Raw genomic sequence first — 21363 nt, 5'->3', positions numbered from 1 at the left:
ATCCTCTTCAGGTATAAAATATGTGTGAATCCTCAAGTTTACAGTTATTTAACAAATACATAAGCTATGTCTATGCTTTCCTCGGCCCGGGATGCACCACCCTCGCGAGCGGAAGTTTGCGAAGGAAGCACCGGAAACATGCTGTCAAAGGGCAGATAAGACCTACTCACGGTCGACATCATACGAGTCACAAATCTAGCGCCAACCCACGTTGACTGACTCTGGAATTGTGGTCTTTTGGCCGGGGCGTCTATGGCGGACCACTCCACGGGTCCGTCTCAACTGTATGACGTACATATCAATGTCTGCACCTGTGTGGATCTTGCAAGTGGGTCTGCCCAAGGAAGAATAGAAGAAAAGAAGGCTGCCCCTCGGACTTTGGAGACCTGTGGAGACCCCTGTAGGGACCTTGATCACTGCCCCTTATTGTACACACAGTGCTTCTCAACACGTACCCTCACAACGAAAACTATTTCGCATCGAGAGACTTCGGACGCTACTACAGGCTGCACTACTAGATTATTCGAGGAAGAGAAATTGTGACAGGTGGACGTAAAAAATGGAACCGTTGTTACCTCTCCGGTAATACCGCCTTATATAGAGTAGACTATTGTCACAGAATTTCAAGGATGACCCTAAGAATATTAATGTGGCCTATAATTCAATTGTGCAGCACGTTTGGAGAACTGTCATGTCAATTCGTACTCTGGACTATATTGTACCACGCTACAACATGCTTCGACGAATGCCTCAGAACTTCTTCGTCACCTTTAGATTCTTGAAGTTTTCAGGCGTCTCGATGCGTATACGTGAGCTGCGGATATCTGGCCTATTAAGAATTTCCTCATAGTGAGAGGCGAACTCGGAAGATTTCGACACGCCGTGTTGGACGGCGTCCTCGTCCACCTCTACCCGGAACATCAGAAAGACCTCGTTCGCGCGCACATTGGTCTTCTCATTCTCACGGGCAGCCGCAGTTGCCATGGAAAACAATGGGCCCTGGGTCATGGCCGGGAGTGCAAAGACTGCTTCTTCACCCTGGGAGCCCGTGCAGATAGTGAATGTACTGTTAGGGTGATTCTGTTCCAACAGATACCCGATGGTATCGCGGTAGGCAACTGCGGATTATCGCTGGTGAGCAAGGTCATGTCTGATAGCGAGGAACTCAGGTTGGTACTTACAGAAATTGGCCTCAAAGCCTGTGTTCATGTTCCGGCGAAGCGCTTCGGTGGTGATGTCTTTCAGGGGTATAGGGGTGTACTCGCTGCCCACTTCATTGAAATGTCAGTCTCTTTGTCAGGCGCGACGGAGGGAAATAACTGACCGCAGGTGTATACATGCTGGAAAGCTGGTAGTTTCCCGGCCTTTACCAGGTCAACAACACTCTTTACTCCTGTGTCCGATGCAATATCGGCCTCGACGGTTTGGATGCCCTCAGACGTCCCCACGTGCTTGAAGAGCTTCTTGGCAGAGTCTTGGTTGCGCACCAAGGCTAGAACCTCGCGTCCAGCACGAAGGGCACCGATGGCGACCGATACGCCGATGTTTCCAGTGGCTCCGACCAGCAGTACGCGTTCGACCATGGTGAATAGTGTCTGAAAGATTGGGATTTGGTGACCGGGGTATTATACTTGACGCTGATGGAGTGAAGAACTAATGATTCTTAGCATAGGAAGTCATGTTCATTCTTATCACCCTCTATCGTCGTGATGATGACAAATTCGACTATAACGATGCGTGTAAAACGGACAAATCGGACTTCTGCAAAACAGCGAGCTGTGCCATATTACCAAGCATCTTCTGTGGCTTTCCGGTGCAAAGCGACGAAAGGGGAAAGAAAGCAAGGATCTTCGGGGCAAAGGGGCATTGGCTGCTGCAAGGGACATCTGGGGCACGGTGGATACAAGGTAAAGAATGTGACATGTTAGTTGCATGTCAGAACCGATACCTGAGGTCAACTGCATCGTTAATTTGCATCATTCCGCAGTATATAGTACCAATACCCATGATTGAACCCTCTCCACAGCGTGCCAGCGCGCATTGGGGGTGTGAGGTCGAGAAAGGCACGTCAATATTGATTTCACCATGTCAGCACAGGATTCAAGAGACCGAGATGCCCTTGAAGGGCCTGATGTATCTGCCAGTGGAACAGCAATAGAACCTGCAAATGGAGTGCTGGAGAAGGAGTCCAGTGGGCACGCGCCAGCTGACGATGCCTCCGATTACGCAACAGGGCTGCGACTGGTCTTGATCATGGTCACCATCTGCGTGTCTACACTCGTCGCCGCCATAGACCTGGTAAGCATTCCCACGAGCTGCCCATAGTCTAAAATTGCACTCACGGTACCATAGGGCATCGTGGCGACTGCAAATACCTGGCATCACTACCGATTTCCACAGTCTGGATGACATCGGTTGGTATGGTGGCGCCATCTTCATCACGGCCGGTGTCACGTCTCCGCTAAACGGAAAGCTTTATAAGTACTTTTCGGGCCGCTGGGTCTACCTCGGATGCGTGCTCCTGTACCTGGTCGGCAGCGCCATCGCCGCCCCAGCTCCGAATAGCATCGCCCTGATTGTTGGACGTGCAATACAGGGCTGGGGCTGCGCCGGCGTACTCGGTGGCTCCGTGCTTATGATCAGTTATGTGTCGGAGCCCAAGGTCCGCCTATACTTATCGGTCTATGGACCTGTGTGCTTGTGGTCTCTACTATTATTGGGTCTATCCTTGGTGGTGCCTTTACTACTAATCTTAGCTGGTGGTGGTGCTTTTGGATTAACTTGCCAGTTGGCGGCCCTATTGTCGTTCTTATCCTGCTCGTCTTCCACATGCCTAAGCATGTCAAGCCTACACCAGCCACCTGGAAGGAGATCCTAATGCACCTCGATATCGGGGGGCTAGTGGTTCTCCTTGCCTCGATCGTTTGCTTCACGCTGGCTATGCAATGGGGCGGCCAATCTAAGCCATGGAGCGACGGTTCTGTGATTGCTGTTTTGGTTCTATGGCTCGTTCTGACTATCGCATTTGTCCTGATTGGGTGGTTTTAGGGCGAATATGCCCTCATTCCGCTGAGAAATCTGCGACCGCGTTTGTTCCAGACGAACGCCCTATATGGCTGCCAGTGGCTCGTCAACCTTGCTGACTTTCTTGCGCTTTTCTACCTTCCTATTTACTTCCAGTCCATCGACGGGCAGTCGGCTATCATCAGCGGCGTGAATAGTACCCCGTTTGTGGCCTTCTTCGCTTTAGGGTCGATGCTTAGAGGCTTCCTCGTGTCCAAGACTGGTTACTTGCAGCCTTTTCAACTTGTCAGCGGATTGCTAGCCACTATCAGTGGTGCCTTGCTCTATATCCTCGAGGTCAACTCAACCCAAGCCAAGTACATTGGCCCGCAGGTTATCCTTGGATACGGCATCGGTGTCGGCAACCAGATTCCCATGACGGCCTATCAGTTCTTCTCTGATCCTAAAGACCATGGTTGCCATTCACTACACTCAGTGTAGTAGTATAGTATAGTAGGTATAAATAAACCCACTACACTCCATTACACTAAGGGTATTTTTAAGTCCACTATATTATATTAAAGAGCCTAATATATATAAGGTAGTAAGTTTAAGTGTAAATAGGGGGGAGGGGTAGAGGGAGAAGGGTAATAGAGGGAGAGAAAGGGAGGAAAAGGGAGAGGAAAGTTAACTAAGTAATTAAATAAGATAAAATAAAATAAGATAAGATAAAATAGGAGGAGGAGGAGGAGGAGGAGGAGGAAAAAAGATTATTTATTTACCTACTTATTTATTTATTTATTTATTTATTTATTTATTTATTTATTTATTTATTTATTTATTTATTTATTTATTTATTTATTTATTTATTTATTTATTTATTTATTTATTTATTTATTTATTTATTTATTTATTTATTTATTTATTTATTTATTTATTTATTTATTTATTTATTTATTTATTTATTTATTTATTTATTTATTTATTTATTTATTTATTTATATATATATACTCTTTCTAACTCACCCCCTTATATTTTAACTTACTATACTATATATACTTATATTAAAAGTCTATACACTATACTATATTTATACTAAAAGTATTTTAAAATCCACTACACTACACTAATAAACTTAATATATATAGTGTAGTGAGCGGCAACCCTATTAAAGACTTATAGTTAAACACGGGTATTATATAGTAAGTTAGGATAGAGATCCCCTTATCCCTACCCGGTTTTCGTGATCCGACTAAACGGCTCTTTACTTTGTTTTAGTGACAGATGAGTTTGGTTGGTAGAAGGAAGAAGTCTGATGTAGGTGGGGGACACGCTCCGTTTTATCTCCCCGCTTCTAAAGTTCCGTGAGTTCTATGTACACATCCTAAGATATAGTTATCACTAACATAAAGTGACGAGACTGCAAGCCTGCACAAAACTCCATTTCATATATATCTACTCGCTTAATAGCTAGCTTTAATATTATTACTTTAATGATAGGATGCTATCCTTAAAAGTCTATATAGTAATTAAAGTTATTATATATAAGAATTCTTATAAACTCTTTATACTATATATTATTAATATTTTTAATTTTTTATAAATTATAAATTTAATTAGTTTAAATAGTAGAATAATTACTTTAATTAATTAATATTAAAAGTTCTTTATTTATTTAATTAAAGTTTCTTATTTTATAATACTTATAATTAATTAAAGTAGTAAGTTCGATCCTTAAAATAATTAAAAAATATTCTATACCTACTATACTTAGAAATATATATAGTACTTAGAGTATAGAAGTGTGTAAGAATTCTTATAAACTCTCTATACTGTGTGCTACTAGTATTTTTAGTTTTTTATACTATATTAGCTACATTTAAACTGTGTTGAGTTATAACGAGGTCGCATGATGTTACCACAACCCGCTTCCAAGCCAGAGAAACTACGCGCAAGCTGTCAAATGGTCTGTCAGAAACATATTTTCTTCTTTCAACCTGTTTCCATCTATTCCTTTCCCACGAGTCTTGTGACATTTCCATTTTACAGACAATTATCCGCGCCATGATGGAGAAAGGCTGGAAGCTAACACAAGTTGGGCAACGGATAGTGCGCCTCGGTGAAGGTCAAATGTACGAAGGAAAAGCTGACGTATTCTCGGTGCCAAAACCGGAGCATTCCATGCCAGTACATTGTCGTGAAGCGTCCTGGACGCCGGCCCCAAGGCTCCACAACCACCACCACTGGCAGTGTAGGCGCAGGCGCATCCAGCTCGGCCAGCCATCCCGCAATCGAATGTGGTGATGCCAACATCGCGATCCTTACGGTCTTCTATCTCGCCAAATCTATCTATCCAGGACAGAGCAACCTCCTTGGCTGAGGCTGGAGGCGCAGCATCACCTGCAATCTCGCTTGGTTCTTGTACTAGCCACACTGGCGCGGACATGCTGAACATGGGCCTTAACTACCTTGACTGTCCTGCCATTTCTGGAGACCTCAGGCCCAACATCTTTGCCAATAATGATATGGCAAACATGGACCCCCTGAGCATCTTCTCGGAGTTGGAAAACACCCATGATATCCTGTCTCCTACCTTGATGGATTTCGGCGCCGAAATGGATGGGTTGGAGTTCTTTGGGGTGTCTGACCGTAATCATATCTTAGGCCAGACTAAACCTCTTGACATCGCCTCACTCCTCATGCCGGCCGGAGATCTTACCGGGCATAACCCTGTTTCGGATCCAACATGCCCAACAGATGCCTCTATGTGCACCGCCGAAAGCAGGTCAAGTATCACATCACCACTTGCCTCCTCTACCAGCCAGATACCCGCCAATCTCATGGCACATTTGACGGAAATAACGAGCCCCATGAACCCGTCCGATGGATGCCAATGTCTGATCCGAGCACTTGATCTGTTAAAGAAACTGTCCGGATCGTCAATCTCATCATCCTCCCCAGCCCAGTCCTAGAAAATTATCACTCGCATATCCGCTCCTAGTCTAGAGGAGAACGAGTCGTCATCCAGCTTCGTGGCGGCTGATACGCAACCCCGGTGGGTCCAGGCGATACTGGAAGAGAACAAGAAGTACCTACAAGTCCTAGGCTACATGTTGACTTGTACAAATACCGAGGAGGACCACTTGTTGTCCATGGTCATCTGCATGGTCCTCTTCAAGATCCTGGAGCGATATTCGGACGCCGCTTGGAGTCGTTCACAATATTCTTGCACCCACAACAGTGTAAAGCTTGGGGTGAACAAGGTTGATAGTATAGGCAAGAAAAGCAGCATGAAGGCATCGGACACGAGTCGTTCGACGTCTATTTTCACCAGTCAAAACCAAGGGCTTAAGTTAAGCCACCTTAACGTGAACGATGGCTTCCATCGCGCCACCGCTCAGCTCGTTCTCGGACAACTACACCTAGCTCAAAGACTAGTGAATCAGCTGTTGTCGAACCTCGAAGGGCCAGACTCCAAGGAGATACCAGAAGGCCCCAAGCAAGGGACACAGATGGCTATAGTGGGAAACGAGACGGGGAGAAACGGTCGCAAACAGGCAGAGACCACGAATCATGGTCTGGTGTCGCCTTTCTCAGCGAGTAACTCGACGCGGATTGCTCTTGATCTGCGAAAGAGCCTCAGTACTTTGTGGGCAAAAGTTATTCATCGGTTGCTTCGAAACTAGAAATAGAAATAGAATCTTGGAGTGGGTGGGTATAAAACTACTAAATTTCGTTGATGCGCTAGGAAATCAAAAATACAATCCAAAGGGGATGTATCGGGCCCTACAGAGCAGCGTCATCATGTCAACTGGTGCCAACCGGTCCACGGGTAGTGGAGCCGCGTAGCCGCCTGTGACTGGAATCGGGTCTCGATCCGAGACTTCTTACTCCCACACCAAGGTATTCACCGCTGACCTAGCATGCTCCGATAGCAAGAACGGCCTCGAGACAATGCTTGCTCGCTGAGTCGCGGCCGAGGTCAAACTGGACCACGATGGATACATATCGCGGCCCCGACGTTGTGACGAAGCTAACCGAGGCGCCTGACGAAGAACAGCGACACCGCTAGCCTCTCCCTCCGCTGTGATAAGGTACTTGAAACTCTGTTTCCGGTGACATTATTTGCGGCCGGCGTTGATTAAGGACTTCAAGGTTGCGACAGGGCGTACTTGGCATGATAGGAAAACTGCCTAACCCGATCTCCATTTTTATTGTGTCTTCTTTTGACATATTGCAATGTATTGTTTAAGGAATTGTTTCAGGTTCAGGTGCGTTGAGGTTTGATTTAATTCGAAATTAGCTACATCTGTGATCAATCCGCAGACTGGTCTGGATGCTGAGGTCGGCAGTGCAGTGAAAGTCCAGATGTCCGGTCCGGGTCCAAGTTGGTTACATGTACGGAGCAAGCCATGTATGTCATCGGACATATACGGAATAGAACCGAACTACTCAAGAATATGTATCAAACCATTAAAGACTTTATATATGAGCTTTAAAGGGAAGAAATAAGCAACTTCATAGAAAGATAGTTATATAGTATGGAGGGAAAATGTAGTATGGCTGAAGCCTTACCTAGGTAGGGATGTAGTTGGTAGGGCGCGGACGAGTGGACGGAGCAGATGGGCGTCCAGATATGACTCACAACAACACGAAACCACCGGCGATCACATCATATCAACACCTATTCAGCCGCTCGTCCTGGACACCTCCCAGAAAGGTAGAAGGGGAACGGCCTCCTCGTGTCTCGGCTCCCCTGCCCCCACACCACCACGACCACCACCCACGGCCTTCATCCAGGGCAGGCAGGCCCCCGACCATCGATGTCCACAGTGTGACCGAATTCTTTCGGCCGTAGCAGCCCCACACACATTTTCCGGCATATGGGAGAGTAAAGTCCGCAGAGAGGATTTGTGCCTTAGCCAGCCACATGTGCAGTCTCGTCCATCCACTTCCGCGGTGGTCCTCGCGGAGCCTTGGATTGGGGACAGGTGTAAATACATTTGGTGGTAACTCGGCCGACATGGATTATCACTATGTCGAGACGAAAAGCGACATTTTCGGTATGTATAGAGAGTGAGTCTGGCCAAGTCAGGACCAAGAAGCTTCAGCTCTGAGATTTGGGTTTCGGGGGAGTGTGCCTTTCCCTCGGTCCGTACAATAGGACAATACTTGCGCTTTTCTCTTACTTGTTCAGACTCCCTTAATCCATGTTTTACAAGCGAGATTTATAAGTTTAAATGATTAGACGCTACGAAGGAATCCGCATTTTCAATCCGTAAAAGCCTTTCTTTTGTCCAACATCTTGAGAGGTTCACCAAAGACAGGACAGCCGCAGACTGTCTCAATCAAGGGCAAAATCATGATCCTATGGACAATCATGCATGACCGACTTCTTTCTATTTTTGACAAATTAGAGGTTTCGTTTCTGTCGAAAGCACCCGTGGGGTCCGTGACGATTGGGCTGCCCATTTGAAACGGTATCAGGGCGTAGCTACCTTCTTCGTTCCTGGAGCGACCGATTCCGAGAACCAATTCGATTTTTGTTGCAAGCAGCGATTACACCACCCTCAAGTTTGTCTTCTGACCACATCATCCCAGCAACCAATCTGGCGGCGCATTCGTTGCCCAGATCAGGTCAGGTAGGGGATGATGAAGCTACCAGTTAAGATGCGTCGACATGACCAACCCACGTGCGGTGCCAAGTCCAACAACACACAACAGAGTAGCAAATCATTAACGTGCGAGTGGACACCCGCGCTGGACACCTTTAGAGGTTTAGTATAAGCTCAAGGGTGGGAAAACTGAGCGCTCAGGATCCCGGCCAGCACAGTATTGGCAAATATCCCATCCCACCCAAGCCCCTTAGGCTTGGCGCGGCGCTGGTCCCAGCTGCTCGGGAGCCCCTAAAGGTAGGAATAGCCGCATCGTAAATCCTTCTTTTGCTCCCTGTCTTCATGACGCTACTGTGTAGCCAATGTGCCCAACTGCATGGGCCCATGACGGCTGGTGTGGAAACCTTCGCTAAAAAGCTGCTCGCTTGTCTCCTCGTGTGTTTGTTGCTGCTCAGTTGCGCGGCCCGATGCAAAGTGGGTGTCGTCCCACAACATGCCGGCAGCAAAACCTGGCACTTGGACATGTTGCTCCACGGGGAGGCCAGGAGGGCGGCCCTTGGGTCTGGAGAACTTACTCATGGGCTACTGTGTAGTTGGGGGCGAGTGTCTCCGGCCGTAGTACCGTGCAGCTGTTGCGTCGTACCGACAGTTTTTTGCTCGGCTCTCGGGACTGCGATATCGGCAGCCACCCAGCCGTTGCCAATTGACTGGTCGTGCTTGTTCTGCTGTCCCTTTTCAAATTTCCCGTGCACATGGTGCGCAGGTGTTGGCTATGGATACGAAAAGACGAATTCCTTGGCTTCAGTCCTTCAGGAAGTCGCAATCAGGGCCTAGAAGTTAGTATCGCCAGAGTCAGGCGGTTGTTATGTAAACTGTGGGGACTCGAAGTGAAAGTTACGGTCTCGGCCAGTCATCGTGAGAGCTGGGGCGTGTAAGTCGAGCTCGCACATGCAAGGGCCGTCACCGGCGGAACTAAACGCCCCAATTGGCACAGTAATAGTTGTCTAGCTCCGACTGTTTGAAATCCATTGCTCACGTAATTTATTGAATATCCTGCTGCCATACGCAATTGCGCAACGACTTACTAGTCCCTCTAGCTGGCGGCCGCGGCCGTTCCAGGTTTGCCAGTGAGACGCAAGGTCGATGTAATTTCTGTTGGTAATTGCATCACAGACACCAGGCCAACGTTGGTGCGGGTGCCAACATGAAAAGGATCAACGGCGGGCTGGGCTGGCTGGACCACAAGACGCCATCTTGCGTATCAGGGGATCAGGGGACCACCAAATATACGCGCCAACCGCCCGAGTCTTGTTTGTCGACACGTGCCCCGTGCCTTGGATTATGGAAGCCAAGTTGAGTGGCTTGTAGATGTCGGGCCTGTCAGTTGAAAGGGCCTAGACTTGTCGTCCTGGGCAAAGGGCAAGGAGGGGCGTTGATCCCTGCCCTGTCGAGTCTTCCAATGTTGGGGTTGGTGACCCGCCGGCCGATGATCCACTGGCGCAGATGCAGGGATCGCTTTGTGGGTTGGAGGAACGAGAACCTTGGTCTCTTGGCCGTGCACGCCTTTTCGGCGAACGGCAGGGCGTCGACCTCGTTCTTTTGTCCCTGGTGGCCTGGCCAGACGGACATCCGCATCCGATTCGCACTGCAATCAGAACACCGGCAGGCTCGACGTTGGATGGCGGATACGATGATATTGACTGACTATTGGGGCTCGAGAATTCACAGTCAAGACAAATGGTTGTCAGAATATACGAGATCTGGATCTGATCCAGATCGGGTCTTGGTACAGTAGAAAGATATCACTGACCTCACTCAGACACGTCCCGATGACTCCAACCACCCGGGCCGGGTTTTGGAGCTTGGCAATGGTGCAGATGAATGGGATGCACACCTAACACACCGCAGGCTAGTCCCTCCAGCTGCAATCCATATCCGGGTCGGCAGACGCCCTTCGACCCGCAACAAGTGATCGATCCTCTGCTGCCACACGACCGCCCGCCGGACTAATAAATAAGCTACCAACGCCCTCCACATAACATGCCCCCCCAGACATCCTGAACAGTGCGGATGCGGAGAGGCCATACCACAGACCAGGCCTGCCCAAACTGCCCCTCCGTCTCGCGTCCCCTTACCGTACACGATTTCTGGACGCTTACTACGCCAGAATGACTCAGATAATCTGAACTTTCTTCCATTTCCAATCCAATACAGAGTTTGTCACCTTATGGCCGCTACTCTCAACCTCTCCTCCCCTTGTTTCATGCGCAATTGCGTCCTACACCCGGCCAAGTGTATAAAGCCCGCCGTCAGCCGTCGTTTTGTCACTTGAAGATGGTGTCCGCTGTGCCCTCATTGGCAGTTTCTCAAGAAAGGGTTTCCAAGTGACCGTTTCACTCACCTTGAATTATAAACAGCGACCTATCAGATCACATCGCCATTGAGGTCCACATCATCAGCATTAAAAGAGGCCTTGCTACTCCGTACTTCTGTTGACCTCCAACATGCCTGGAAGGACGAGCATGTCGACCAGCCCCAGCGAGGCCAGCTCCTACCTGTCGGCCCACGCCAGGAAGATCGGCTTTCCCAAGTCGGACATCCAGATCCACCTCAAGAACCACTGGAAGACCAAGACATACACCTCATCTTCTGTCGTGTCCGGGGACGTCACCATCAGTACCCAGAGGGACGTGCGGTTTGACACCATCGAGGTCATCCTGCTCGGCTCTGCCAAGACCAAGACAGATGGCTACAGCGCCCCCCATGAGTCCACTTACACCTTCTTGAAACTGATCATGCCCATCCCGGAGTCGGTGTATCCGGTACCGCGGGTCCTCGAGGGCTCGAGGACGCTGACCGTCCCCTTCCATTTCGTGCTGCCCAACTTCCTTACCATCGGCGCCTGCACGCACAAGGTTGAGTCTGACCACATCAGGGGCCAGCACCTGTGTCTGCCACCCTCAATGGGCTCATGGGCCCGGGGAAACTGGGAGAAGGATGATCTGTCCCCACAGATGGCGGACATCGAGTACACCATCAAGGCCCGGGTCTGGAAACAGCCGGAGCTGCACGCGCGGCCCATCAAGATCATGGAATCCGTCAAGCCAATCCAGGTCCTCCCCACGTTCCCAGAAGACGCCCCGCTGAGCATCACCAAGAACGATCGCCTGTACTGCATGAGCAAAACCAAATCCATCCGCAAGAACCTGCTCTCGACCAAGCTCGGCAAGCTCACCGTGTCCGCAGAGCAGCCCAAGGCCATAATGCTGCGGCCCGACGGACAGCTCTCGACCGGCACCACCGCCCAGATCGACCTCAAGTTTGAGCCCGCATGCGCGGGCGCGGCGCTGCCCAAGGTCACAGCAGTCTCATCCAAGATCACGGCCCACACCTACTTCTCAGCCGGGCCCATCAGCTCGCAGCCAAACATGGGCGACTTCATCAAGCCGGGCATCTCGGACCGCCGCGGCGTCTACTCGACGTCCGTCACCCTCCCGGCGACGGCACCGCCCCCGGGAGCCCAGGCGTGGACCGCGCACCAGGCCCGGCGCGACTCGGGCTACTTCACCGACACGGCGCCCGAGACCACGGCGTCGGAAGGCGAGGAGGACGACGACAGACAGCGGCGCCAGCGGAGCCGGCGCCGGCGCACCTCGACCACCATCGCGAACCTCGTGCGGCCCTCGAGGCAGCAGCACCAGAGCCAGAACCAGAGCCAGTCCCCGCCGCGCCCCTCCCCCTCCTCCGTCTACCACACCTCCACGACGCACGTCCCCGTCGCGCGGCTGCCCACGGGCAAGAAGTTCTTCGTGCCGACGTTCCACTCGTGCATCACGTCGCGCGTCTACACGCTGCACGTGGCGCTGCAGGTGGCCGGGTCGGCGGGGAGCGGCAACACGACGCTGTCGCTGGACCTGCCGCTGCAGATCGGGGTGGAGCCCCCGGTGTCGCCCGCGGGCGGCGGCGGCACGCGGCTGAGGGGCGAGGCGGCGAGGGGGGAGGAGGCGCTGCCCAGCTTTGAGGACGCGGTCGAGGAGGCCGCCGTGGACGAGTTCTTCCGGCCGCGGGTGCTGAGCGTGCCCGAGGTCGCGTTCATGGAGACCAGTGTTCTGCCTGGGTATGGGGTCAGGTGATTGGGTCTCGAGACTTGGTCTGACCTGTTCACATGTTCTTTTTCTTCGTTTTTGGTCCTTTGCTGGTGGGATTCCGTTTCGTGGGTCTGGTTGTTTTGGATTGGTCCAGATTGCTTCCATCCAAGCCATCTTCATAGTTCTTTTTTGGGATTCTTGTGTGTTAACTTTTGATACCCCTGTGCTCGGGTGTGTTGGCCCCACGGAATTCAACCCGGTGGGTGCCGGACAGAAGGAAGCATTGGCGTTCTGTGTCTTCCTCGTTACTGCTGCACGCTGCAGTGCGATGATATCTGTGGTTTCTTTTTTTCCCCCCTCGAGGTACTCCACGACTACCCGGCGCAAGGTGATGCCAATTTCGGTAAAACGCAGATTGTACTATTGATTAGTTAAAAGTAAATACATACATCTTAATTCTCCAAGTATCGTGTAGCATTGACCGTATCGCGGGCGGAATACCAAAGCATGCGGGCATTTAGATGTAGCGCTTGCTACGTGATACTTGTAATGTCGATGTTGATCAGCGCCGACAGTGGGGACAGACCGACTAGAGCATGAGTTGTGACCGCATTACGGTCACTTTCTGAAACCAGGCGCGTATGCTGTCTGACAGGACCTTGTTATGCATAAGTGGGTGTCACTTGTGCGGAGGTACTGCCAACGGACGCTCAGCGTGTCACAGCACTGTGGTCGAGTCCGTCTATCTTGTAGTCACAACGCCTGACATTTATGAGACGCAACACGCATTTCTGTCTGGGCCTCGAAGCACTTTATATAGAGTTGAGGACCCAAGCCTAGTGTTCCAAATGCCAACCAATCAACTGTACTAACCAGTTGGGCGGGAAAGACTTCTCGAGGGTAATATATGCGTCGGCTTTTGAGAGGGCAGAGAAACCTTCCCCGGTGCATGGGTCAGCCCGGCAAGATCTCCGGTCTTGGCTCCCGAGGTTGCGGATGCTGTGGATTGATTGATCTGGCTGGCCCGACAGCCCGAGTGGCTGGCTGTGCATCCTTGGGTTGATCGGTGATCTTCCAGATGATTCTTGGTTGAACTACTAGTAGCGGCAAGTTCCTGGTTTCCAATGTTGCTGTCGAGTTACTTAAGTAAACACCGGGGTCGGTCAGTCAGTCAGTGGGCTGAGGTGCTCCACTGAGGGCCAGAGACAGCCGGCCATGTCGAGAAGGGATTTCCCAGTAGGGCTGGACCAAATGTACGTCACTTACCTTGACCGTGGCTGTAAGTAGATCTGCCCAGCACATCCGCCCGTCCCGGGACAGTACACGTGTACTATGTAGATGGCCGGGCTGTGGGCATCTCTCGTGTGGGGACTGGAGATGCAAACGCTGGCCTGCAATGGTCTACACAGTATGCAGCTGGTGGGACATCATCTGTAGGCATGGTGCGCCGTGGTTATTGCAAGTTTTGTTGGGGCAAGAGGAGAATACCGCGTACTCCGTACCTACACAACAACAGCTTACCACAGTACTCGGTACACAAAAGCCGCGTGCTAGCATCGAGACCAATTCTCGGGCCGCAGACACTGCGTCCGTGTGCACAGCGTGGCCATGTAGTGTCAGGACCAGATGGGCCTATGGGAGAACACTCCTGGCTCCCAGACAAGACGACACGCAATCGCGGTGTGTCCGAGCCACACACTCAGACCCTTACTCGTGGATGCGCCAAGAGCCGGCGCTCGTAATAGATATGCTTTCTGCTCAAGTCTTTGCTGCGACAGGTCTCAGGACATCTAGTCATTTTGCTCATTGCCACACACAAAACAAACGGCGTCTGCACCATGCACTGCACCATAAACAGAAGCACGGGGAGAAAGGAGCAGAAGAGGAAGGAAAAGGGGGTCCCGTGGCAGCGAGTAACATGAGAAATGAGCGTGGGGGAGGGGCGGGTCTGGGCCCAATGTCACTGTGGTGACCGGGTCTCTGGTGGTGCATGGTGCATGCTGCGGGCCGTGCTGTTATGTACTCCTGTATGTACTTGGTATATGCAGACTGTATATTCAGGATCCACCTCAGACCGTCTTGTTGTCATGCCCATGTGCCCGCGTCATATGTGTGCCGCATGACTGGGACGGCATTGAGAGGTGTTGGGAGGAGCATGAGGACTGTGCACGATTTACTCGCCTCCAAGGTTAGCACAAGAGAGATGGCACCTAGATACGGTTAGGAGAGACAGGCGAATGAGAGGGCATTGTTGGTTGTATTATTAAGGTTGAGGCCGCTGTGACGGTCCCCACAATGCGACCATGCACTTAGCAGCACTACACTACCAAAGTACAGGCTGCAGGCCAGGTTGCAGAGACGACCCGCCCTTATCGACTTACACGACCCATATCCCGCCAATCGGGGGCTCATGGGCCGGGATCACAGGCTAAGCAGGTGCTATGCAGCTCGGGGGCTTCCAACTTTTTCCCCCCTTCCCACCCGTCCTCGCTTACAACAAATACCGCGATCAAAGGGGGGGCGGTTCTGGCTGGCCCAGCGGAATTGATTGACCGATGAAGTGACTGATTGATGAACGATTAATTGACGGGTTGATCTGCGTGCCGAATGGCTGACTGCTGGCCTGCCTGCCTTGCCTACCTGCCTGCCTGGCTGTCTGTCTGATCTGTCTGATCTGTCTGATCTTCTTTTCCTCCTTCATCTCAGACAAACCTTCTCGAAGCTGCCACCCCAAAACCAACCCAACCCAACTTTGAACCCAAAAATCAATTGACCCAGTCTGCACCGTCATTGCTCGGCACGGCAGTCCCCTTGCTCGGATCCCCGGCCGACGACGCGCCAGCCCGACTGTTTCGGTCAGATTTTAAAGTCTTCTTCACTGACAGACTTTCGGACTCATCAGCACCTCAGCTCCAAGCACCCACCGCTCCCATATCCGCTGCAGATCAGCATCAGCATCAGCACCAGCAATCAGCAATCAGCAATCAGCAATCAGCGACACCAACCCACGCCTGAGCCACGTACTCGCAAGGACCTCTGGTCCAATTACACTCGTTCAGACCAAAACTTGTTCATGCGCGCCGCCTCTGCCTGCTGAGGTTGAGAGGTCATCCAGCCGGTCGCAGCAGTGACACCACGCTCACCACGCTCACCACTCTCGGACACGCCTTCCTGACCCTCTGTCGATCAGTCCATTTCCGGGGCCACCACCACCAGTCGGTCGGTCTACACCACCTGCCGCCTCTATATTGTCGGTCCTACGGCATATTCCCGCCTTCATCTTGCCATATAATTCTTTACTGTCGAGCCGATGCGCATTTCGGAGTAATTCCTCGCCGGATCGAATATCCTCGACACCCCATATCTGTGTGCCTTGTAGATACAATCTACCTGCTGTTGTTTCCGCTCTGAGACACGCCACTTGCCTTTGCTCACCGCCCCCCCACCCGAACGTCTTCGCGTGGTCCCGCGCTCTGCGAGAGCATACCATCGTAGCCGGCCGACATCCATGGGAGGCACCATAGCTACGATGCCAGCGACAGCGACGCCAGGGCTGCTGAGAGCGCTCCTCTTGGCTCTTCTATGGTGTCAGATCGAAGCCTTCTACATCCCCGGTGCGTTGGCCCATCCAGAGCGCAGCGCCTGCCTCGCCCTGGTCCTGGTGTAGGTCCTCTTGTGCTGACTTGTAGCTTCTCAATAGGCTGGTCCATAAAGTCCTACAGCCAAAATGAAAACATCCCATTAATGGTTAACAAAGCATACTCGGACAACACACAACTGCAATATGCCTACTACGACCTACCTTTCGTCTGCCCTCCGACAGGGCACCACCGCCCGGGTGCCGGGCTGCTCAGCGGCCAGAGCATATCTCTCAACCTTGGCGAGGTTCTGCGCGGCGACCGCATCGTCATTTCCGATCTCGAGCTGTCAATGATGAAGGACAACGAATGCAACATGCTTTGCAGCAGGGAGGTCACCAGGCGCGACGTCAAGTGGGCGCGGGAGCTCGTCCGGGATGGCTACGTGGTCGAGTGGATCGTGGATAATCTGCCTGGCGCAACGAGCTTCGTGACCGTTGACAAGACCCGCAAGTACTACGCTGCTGGTTTCAAGCTTGGTTTCACAGACACGTCTTCCGGCAGGCCGCGCTACTTCTTGAACAACCACCACACCATCGTCGTGCGGTATCGCAGCGCGCCAGGCAAGGCCGGCGAGAAGGGAGAAAAGGTCATTGTTGGATTCGAGGTCTACCCAAAGAGCATTGGGTCTGCCAACCGGAGGAACAAGGACGGGTGCCCCGCAGACCTGCAAAACATCGAGCAAAGCTTTGAGCTGTACATGGCCCCCAACAAGACGGTCTCCGAAGCTGCCAACCAGCTGTACTCCCAGTCGTCGTACCATCCCGAGATCGACCAGGAGGACCTCGACGACGATGCGAGAATGACTATCCCCTACACGTACTCGGTCTACTTCCGCGAGGATAACACGGTCGAGTGGAACAAGCGATGGGACCTCTATTTTGTCAACCAGGAGGAGGGCTCGAGGATCCACTGGCTGGCCATCGTCAACTCCTTCATCATCTGCGGCCTCCTCACAGGCATTGTGCTGATTATCATGGCCAAGACGATCAGGACCGAGATCAAGGGATACAAGGATGCCCGTGCCGAGGAGGGCAAGCTCAAGCTGAAAAGAAGCGGCGGGCAGCGGTCGCCCAGGCTGTCTGAGAAAAAGACACTTGGCTTGCTCGATCAGGGCGGCGAAGACAATGACGCGGATGCGTCTTCTGAGGACGAGGCCCTGGAAGATGTCACAGGCTGGAAATTGCTGCACGCCGACGTCTTCCGAACGCCCGACTACGGCTGGGTCCTGGCTCCCTTGGTCGGGTCTGGTGTTCAGCTTCTATTCATGGCTGTCGGGCTTGTGCTCCTGAGTGCGCTGGGCATCCTGAACCCGAGTCTTCGTGGCGGTTTCATCAGCTTCGGTATCGGCCTGTTCGTATTTGCTGGTCTGTTCTCCGGCTACTACTCGGCCCGTGTGTACAAGACTTTTGATGGACAGGACTTTGTGCGCAACGCCATGGTAACGGCTCTGCTCTTCCCCGGTCTGGCTTTCGGCCTCATCTTCATCCTGAACCTTTTCGTCTGGGCTCAGGCTTCAAGCACGGCAATCCCATTCGGGACGTTGATCGGCCTGCTGCTCCTATGGCTCTTCATCCAGCTTCCCCTCGTCTACGTCGGCTCTCGATACGGCTACAACCGCGGCGGTGCGTGGGAACACCCCACCAAGACGAGCCTTATTCCGCGCCAGATCCCTCGACAGGCATGGTACATCAGGCGCACGCGATCCGTGTTGCTCGCGGGCCTCATCCCATTCGCAGTGATCTTTATCGAACTGCTCTTCGTCTTCCAGTCCGTCTGGCAAGACAAGTCCGGCTACTATTACGTGTTTGGATTTCTCTCGGTAGTCTCGCTTATCCTGATCGTGACGGTCGCCGAGACCACCGTCGTCACCGTCTACGTCCAGCTGTGCAGCGAGAACTACAACTGGTGGTGGCAGTCGTTCCTCGTCGGCGGGGCGAGCTCCATATGGGTGTTTGTGTACTGCATCTGGTACTACTTTGTCAAGCTGCACATCACGGGCTTCGTGAGCTCGATGCTGTTCTTCACGTACAGCTTCATGACCTGTTTGGTGTACGGGCTCCTCACGGGCACGGTCGGCTTCCTAAGCGCCTACGCCTTCGTGAGGAGGATATATGGGTGAGTCTGCTCAAGACCATTGGATTTCTAAAATGTGTGCTAACTTTTTGAAACAGCGCAATCAAGGCTGATTGAGAGGGGCCGACCATTCCGTCACGGTGTGAAATCCATCGATTCAGTGTTGTCACCCCGACCATGGGAAACGCTTGGCACGAGCATTGCGAAAAGAACGAACAAAACATCGAACCTGACTGATAATGAGTGTGCTTGACTGCATCAGACGCGGCGTTCATAGTGCAAGGGAATCCATTGGGCGCGAAACTGTTTCCATGGCTGGCGTTAATCATTATGTTTTCATGGGATGATCTTGGCATCTTTGGACTGACATGGCGCGGGCTTCCTCGACGTGCCCTACTGCCCCTGGCGGCTTTCGACAACCTCAACCGCTCGACGTGCGATAATCGCGACAGCTGGCTGGCAGGGAAGATATGATTCGCGTTGGCGTTTCAACGGGATTTGAGCCCACCTGGGAAAGCCGGGGAGCATTTCTTACCGGTGGGATTGGGTGGCTCCATGGTGAGCGAGGGTGGACATTCATAGACATTGTTCGGTTTGTTTTTTAATAGTCGATACTGGGAGGCGTGGTTATGATGTATAAAGTTGGAATACCTCTTATATACTTTCTAGTCTTTAATGACTCTTATTACCTATCCTACGGATGAGATCATTCGCGATGGTGTACCTGCACTCTCTTCTGGAAAACCTGCGTGACAAGTTACCCTAGGGTAAGCATGTGGTTTCGTTCAGGCAATCTCAACAACACTTCGTCGAACACCTCCATTTTGGCAGCTCATAATTAATTGAGACTAGATACAGGTGCTCTCCGACCTCGAGCCCTGCCCTCCATGATGCTGTCAACTCCATTGCTGGATATGTATAATAGTGTATTCATCATACTTGATTGGATATCTTTGACTGTCACGCATCCCAAAAATGTAATCATATTCCTCAGGAGCCACGGGTGTCTATCGTCAGCACCAAGAATGTTTCTAGTTTGGCAGCTGCTTTCACCAGCTTTTGCTCTCCCACCACGGAACATTCTATACATCTAAATGAGTTTTTCCGGCGCCCATCTATCAACACCCCCGGGACCCAACGAGAAGGGGAGAGGAATCAGCTCCCCAATCTAATCATGCCACGAAATATAAAGCATAATCCCGGCCCCCAAGGCGATGGCGGCGAACTGGCTCAGCATCTTGCCCAGCTCCTCCCGCCTGTTCTTGCCCGTCTCCAGCAGCTCGGGGATCACGGCGACGGTGCCGACGTACAGGAACGTCCCCGCGGTGAAGGGGAGAAGCAGGTCTCCGTAGGTCAGGCTGGTGCCCCAGATGCCGCCGTTCAGCGGCAGGGGCCCTTCGGCCTGGGACGAGCCGGAGCCGCCGAGCTCCTGGACGGCGATGCCGATGCAGGTGCCGAGCAGGGCGCCGACGGCGGTGATGAACTGCGCGCCCATGGCGGCCTTCTTGCTGAAGCCCGACTGGACGAGCAGCGCGAAGTCGCCGACCTCGTGGGGGATCTCGTGGAAGAAGACGGCCATTGTCGTGGTCGCGCCGACGGTCGGGGAGGCGTAGAAGGAGGCGGACATGGCGAGCCCGTCGGTGATGTTGTGCGTGAAGTCGGCTATCATGTTAAGGATGCCGCCGAGCTTGACGCTCTGGTTGAGCTCCTTCTCGGGCGGCGCCGCCGCCGCACTCGCGTCCTTCTCGCCCGCGGTAGCCGTGCCGTTGGACTTGTTCTTCCGGGACTTGGCCCCGGCGGCGTCGGCGCTCTCGACCGCGGTGGACTTTGCGCTGGCGTTGCCGTTCTCGTGGGAGTGTGGGTGGCTGTGGCCGTGGCCGTGGTCGTGGCCGCCGTCGCCCCCTGTTGCGATGCGGAGGCCCTTGTCCATCGCCACGAAGGTCATGAAGCCGACCAAGATGGCGACGCCGAGCAGCAGGTTGCGATTTGGCTCGACCAGGACGAAACGGGCCTTCTCCGGGTCGTCCTCACCCAGGAAGATCTCGGGCAGCAGGTGGAAGAGGGTGTCACCCATCAGGCCGCCGACGGCGAACGCCACCATGATGGAGAGCGAGGAGGGGTCGATGTTGGGCGGGCATAGCGCGAGGAGGAAGTTGGGCGGGCCGGAGATGTAGAGGGTGGCCAGCAGGGCATTGATGGCGGGCGAGCTGCTTGGGAAGAGGATGGAGAAGAGCCTGGCGACCTGGGAGGTCTTGCCCGAGAGGCGGGCGAGCTTCTGGGCGGTGAGGGTGTGGACGACGGGGCAGTCCTGTGGGGTGGAGATTGTCAGCCTGCCAGTTCGAGGTTTTGTATCACACAGTTGATGTAGAGAGCGTTGCGGTCGCATACCTGGAGCTGGTCCTCGATCTCTTCCAAGCTCAGGGGCGGGCCCAATGTCACGTCGTCCAAGGCAGCTTCCTTGCCGGTCTCAGCTCGGACAAGAGCTATGGCGACGCACAGGACGAGGCCCAGGGTCAGCCTGCCCCAATTGACCCGGAGTGAAGGCATTGTGGGGGTCGCAGATCAAGTCTTGTTACCGGGGCGGGAAGAAGTGGTTCAGACTGGTGAGACGGTGAGGAGGGGGAGGAAGAAGTACGGAGCACAGCTAGGCACGCGACAGACGGAAAGGAGAAAACAGCTGGCTGTCTGCATCCCTCCACCCCACTCAAGGGAGATGACGGTCTTGGTGTCTGTACACGAGAGAGTAGTCAGCCATCCTCCATAAGAAATGAGCGGGTCAGCGCCAACAGCTGGCGCCGTGGCGCCCGAGTTCGGCAAGTTTGTGCTGTTATCGGGCTTTGCAGTAGTGCACTCGCTACCACCAGGTAGGTCTGCAGGTGCGGTCGTTAGAGTTAGCCCCCACTTAACCTTGTTGGACCCTTGTTAATCATCGCACCAGTGCC

At 52.8% G+C, this 21363-nt stretch overlaps 5 protein-coding genes across 5 annotated transcripts; 3 read left to right on the top strand and 2 right to left on the bottom strand.

The window, feature by feature from the left end:
• Nucleotides 1–677: 677 nt before the first annotated feature.
• Nucleotides 678–1706, bottom strand: KVR01_003952 (uncharacterized protein). The gene is made up of 3 exons (XM_044789493.1): nucleotides 1325–1706; nucleotides 1182–1271; nucleotides 678–1118 (listed from the first exon to the last, which is right to left on the bottom strand). The coding sequence occupies exons 1-3, from the start codon at nucleotides 1581–1583 to the stop codon at nucleotides 751–753; spliced, it is 717 nt and encodes a 238-aa protein (XP_044648967.1). The 5' UTR covers nucleotides 1584–1706; the 3' UTR covers nucleotides 678–750.
• Nucleotides 1707–2085: 379 nt separating this feature from the next.
• KVR01_003628 (uncharacterized protein) lies at nucleotides 2086–3504 on the top strand (the record flags this gene model as incomplete). The annotated part of the gene is made up of 3 exons (XM_044784565.1): nucleotides 2086–2298; nucleotides 2474–2662; nucleotides 3049–3504. The coding sequence occupies 3 exons, from the start codon at nucleotides 2086–2088 to the stop codon at nucleotides 3502–3504; spliced, it is 858 nt and encodes a 285-aa protein (XP_044648643.1).
• Nucleotides 3505–10334: 6830 nt separating this feature from the next.
• Nucleotides 10335–13129, top strand: KVR01_002325 (uncharacterized protein). Its single transcript, XM_044791850.1, has one exon. It carries the CDS (start codon nucleotides 11124–11126, stop codon nucleotides 12750–12752), a length of 1629 nt encoding a protein of 542 aa, XP_044647340.1. The 5' UTR covers nucleotides 10335–11123; the 3' UTR covers nucleotides 12753–13129.
• Nucleotides 13130–15202: 2073 nt separating this feature from the next.
• Nucleotides 15203–19118, top strand: KVR01_003533 (uncharacterized protein). The gene is made up of 3 exons (XM_044792752.1): nucleotides 15203–16321; nucleotides 16408–18463; nucleotides 18520–19118. Exons 1-3 carry the CDS (start codon nucleotides 16216–16218, stop codon nucleotides 18536–18538), a joined length of 2181 nt encoding a protein of 726 aa, XP_044648548.1. The 5' UTR covers nucleotides 15203–16215; the 3' UTR covers nucleotides 18539–19118.
• Nucleotides 19119–19334: 216 nt separating this feature from the next.
• On the bottom strand, nucleotides 19335–21245 carry KVR01_003377 (Zn(2+) transporter YKE4). The gene is made up of 2 exons (XM_044790288.1): nucleotides 20810–21245; nucleotides 19335–20729 (listed from the first exon to the last, which is right to left on the bottom strand). The coding sequence occupies exons 1-2, from the start codon at nucleotides 20966–20968 to the stop codon at nucleotides 19590–19592; spliced, it is 1299 nt and encodes a 432-aa protein (XP_044648392.1). The 5' UTR covers nucleotides 20969–21245; the 3' UTR covers nucleotides 19335–19589.
• Nucleotides 21246–21363: the final 118 nt, after the last annotated feature.

The sequence above is a fragment of the Diaporthe batatas genome (assembly GCF_019321695.1).
Source record: "Diaporthe batatas strain CRI 302-4 chromosome Unknown Contig00003, whole genome shotgun sequence".
NCBI lineage: Eukaryota > Fungi > Ascomycota > Sordariomycetes > Diaporthales > Diaporthaceae > Diaporthe > Diaporthe batatas.
This window is presented reverse-complemented; position numbering and strand designations above follow the sequence as displayed.

Excerpts from the sequence above, each read along its gene's own strand:
- KVR01_003952 (XM_044789493.1), bottom strand. The coding sequence starts at position 1,583 with ATGGTCGAACGCGTACTGCTGGTCGGAGCCACTGGAAACATCGGCGTA. Across the intron at positions 1,272-1,324 it reads CCAGCATGTATACACCTGCG|TGGGCAGCGAGTACACCCCT; the intron begins GTCAGTTATTTC and ends ATTTCAATGAAG. Across the intron at positions 1,119-1,181 it reads AGGCTTTGAGGCCAATTTCT|TTGCCTACCGCGATACCATC; the intron begins GTAAGTACCAAC and ends GATAATCCGCAG.
- KVR01_002325 (XM_044791850.1), top strand. The coding sequence starts at position 11,124 with ATGCCTGGAAGGACGAGCATGTCGACCAGCCCCAGCGAGGCCAGCTCC.
- KVR01_003533 (XM_044792752.1), top strand. The coding sequence starts at position 16,216 with ATGGGAGGCACCATAGCTACGATGCCAGCGACAGCGACGCCAGGGCTG. Across the intron at positions 16,322-16,407 it reads CGAAGCCTTCTACATCCCCG|GCTGGTCCATAAAGTCCTAC; the intron begins GTGCGTTGGCCC and ends GCTTCTCAATAG.
- KVR01_003377 (XM_044790288.1), bottom strand. The coding sequence starts at position 20,968 with ATGCCTTCACTCCGGGTCAATTGGGGCAGGCTGACCCTGGGCCTCGTC. Across the intron at positions 20,730-20,809 it reads AGATCGAGGACCAGCTCCAG|GACTGCCCCGTCGTCCACAC; the intron begins GTATGCGACCGC and ends TCCACCCCACAG.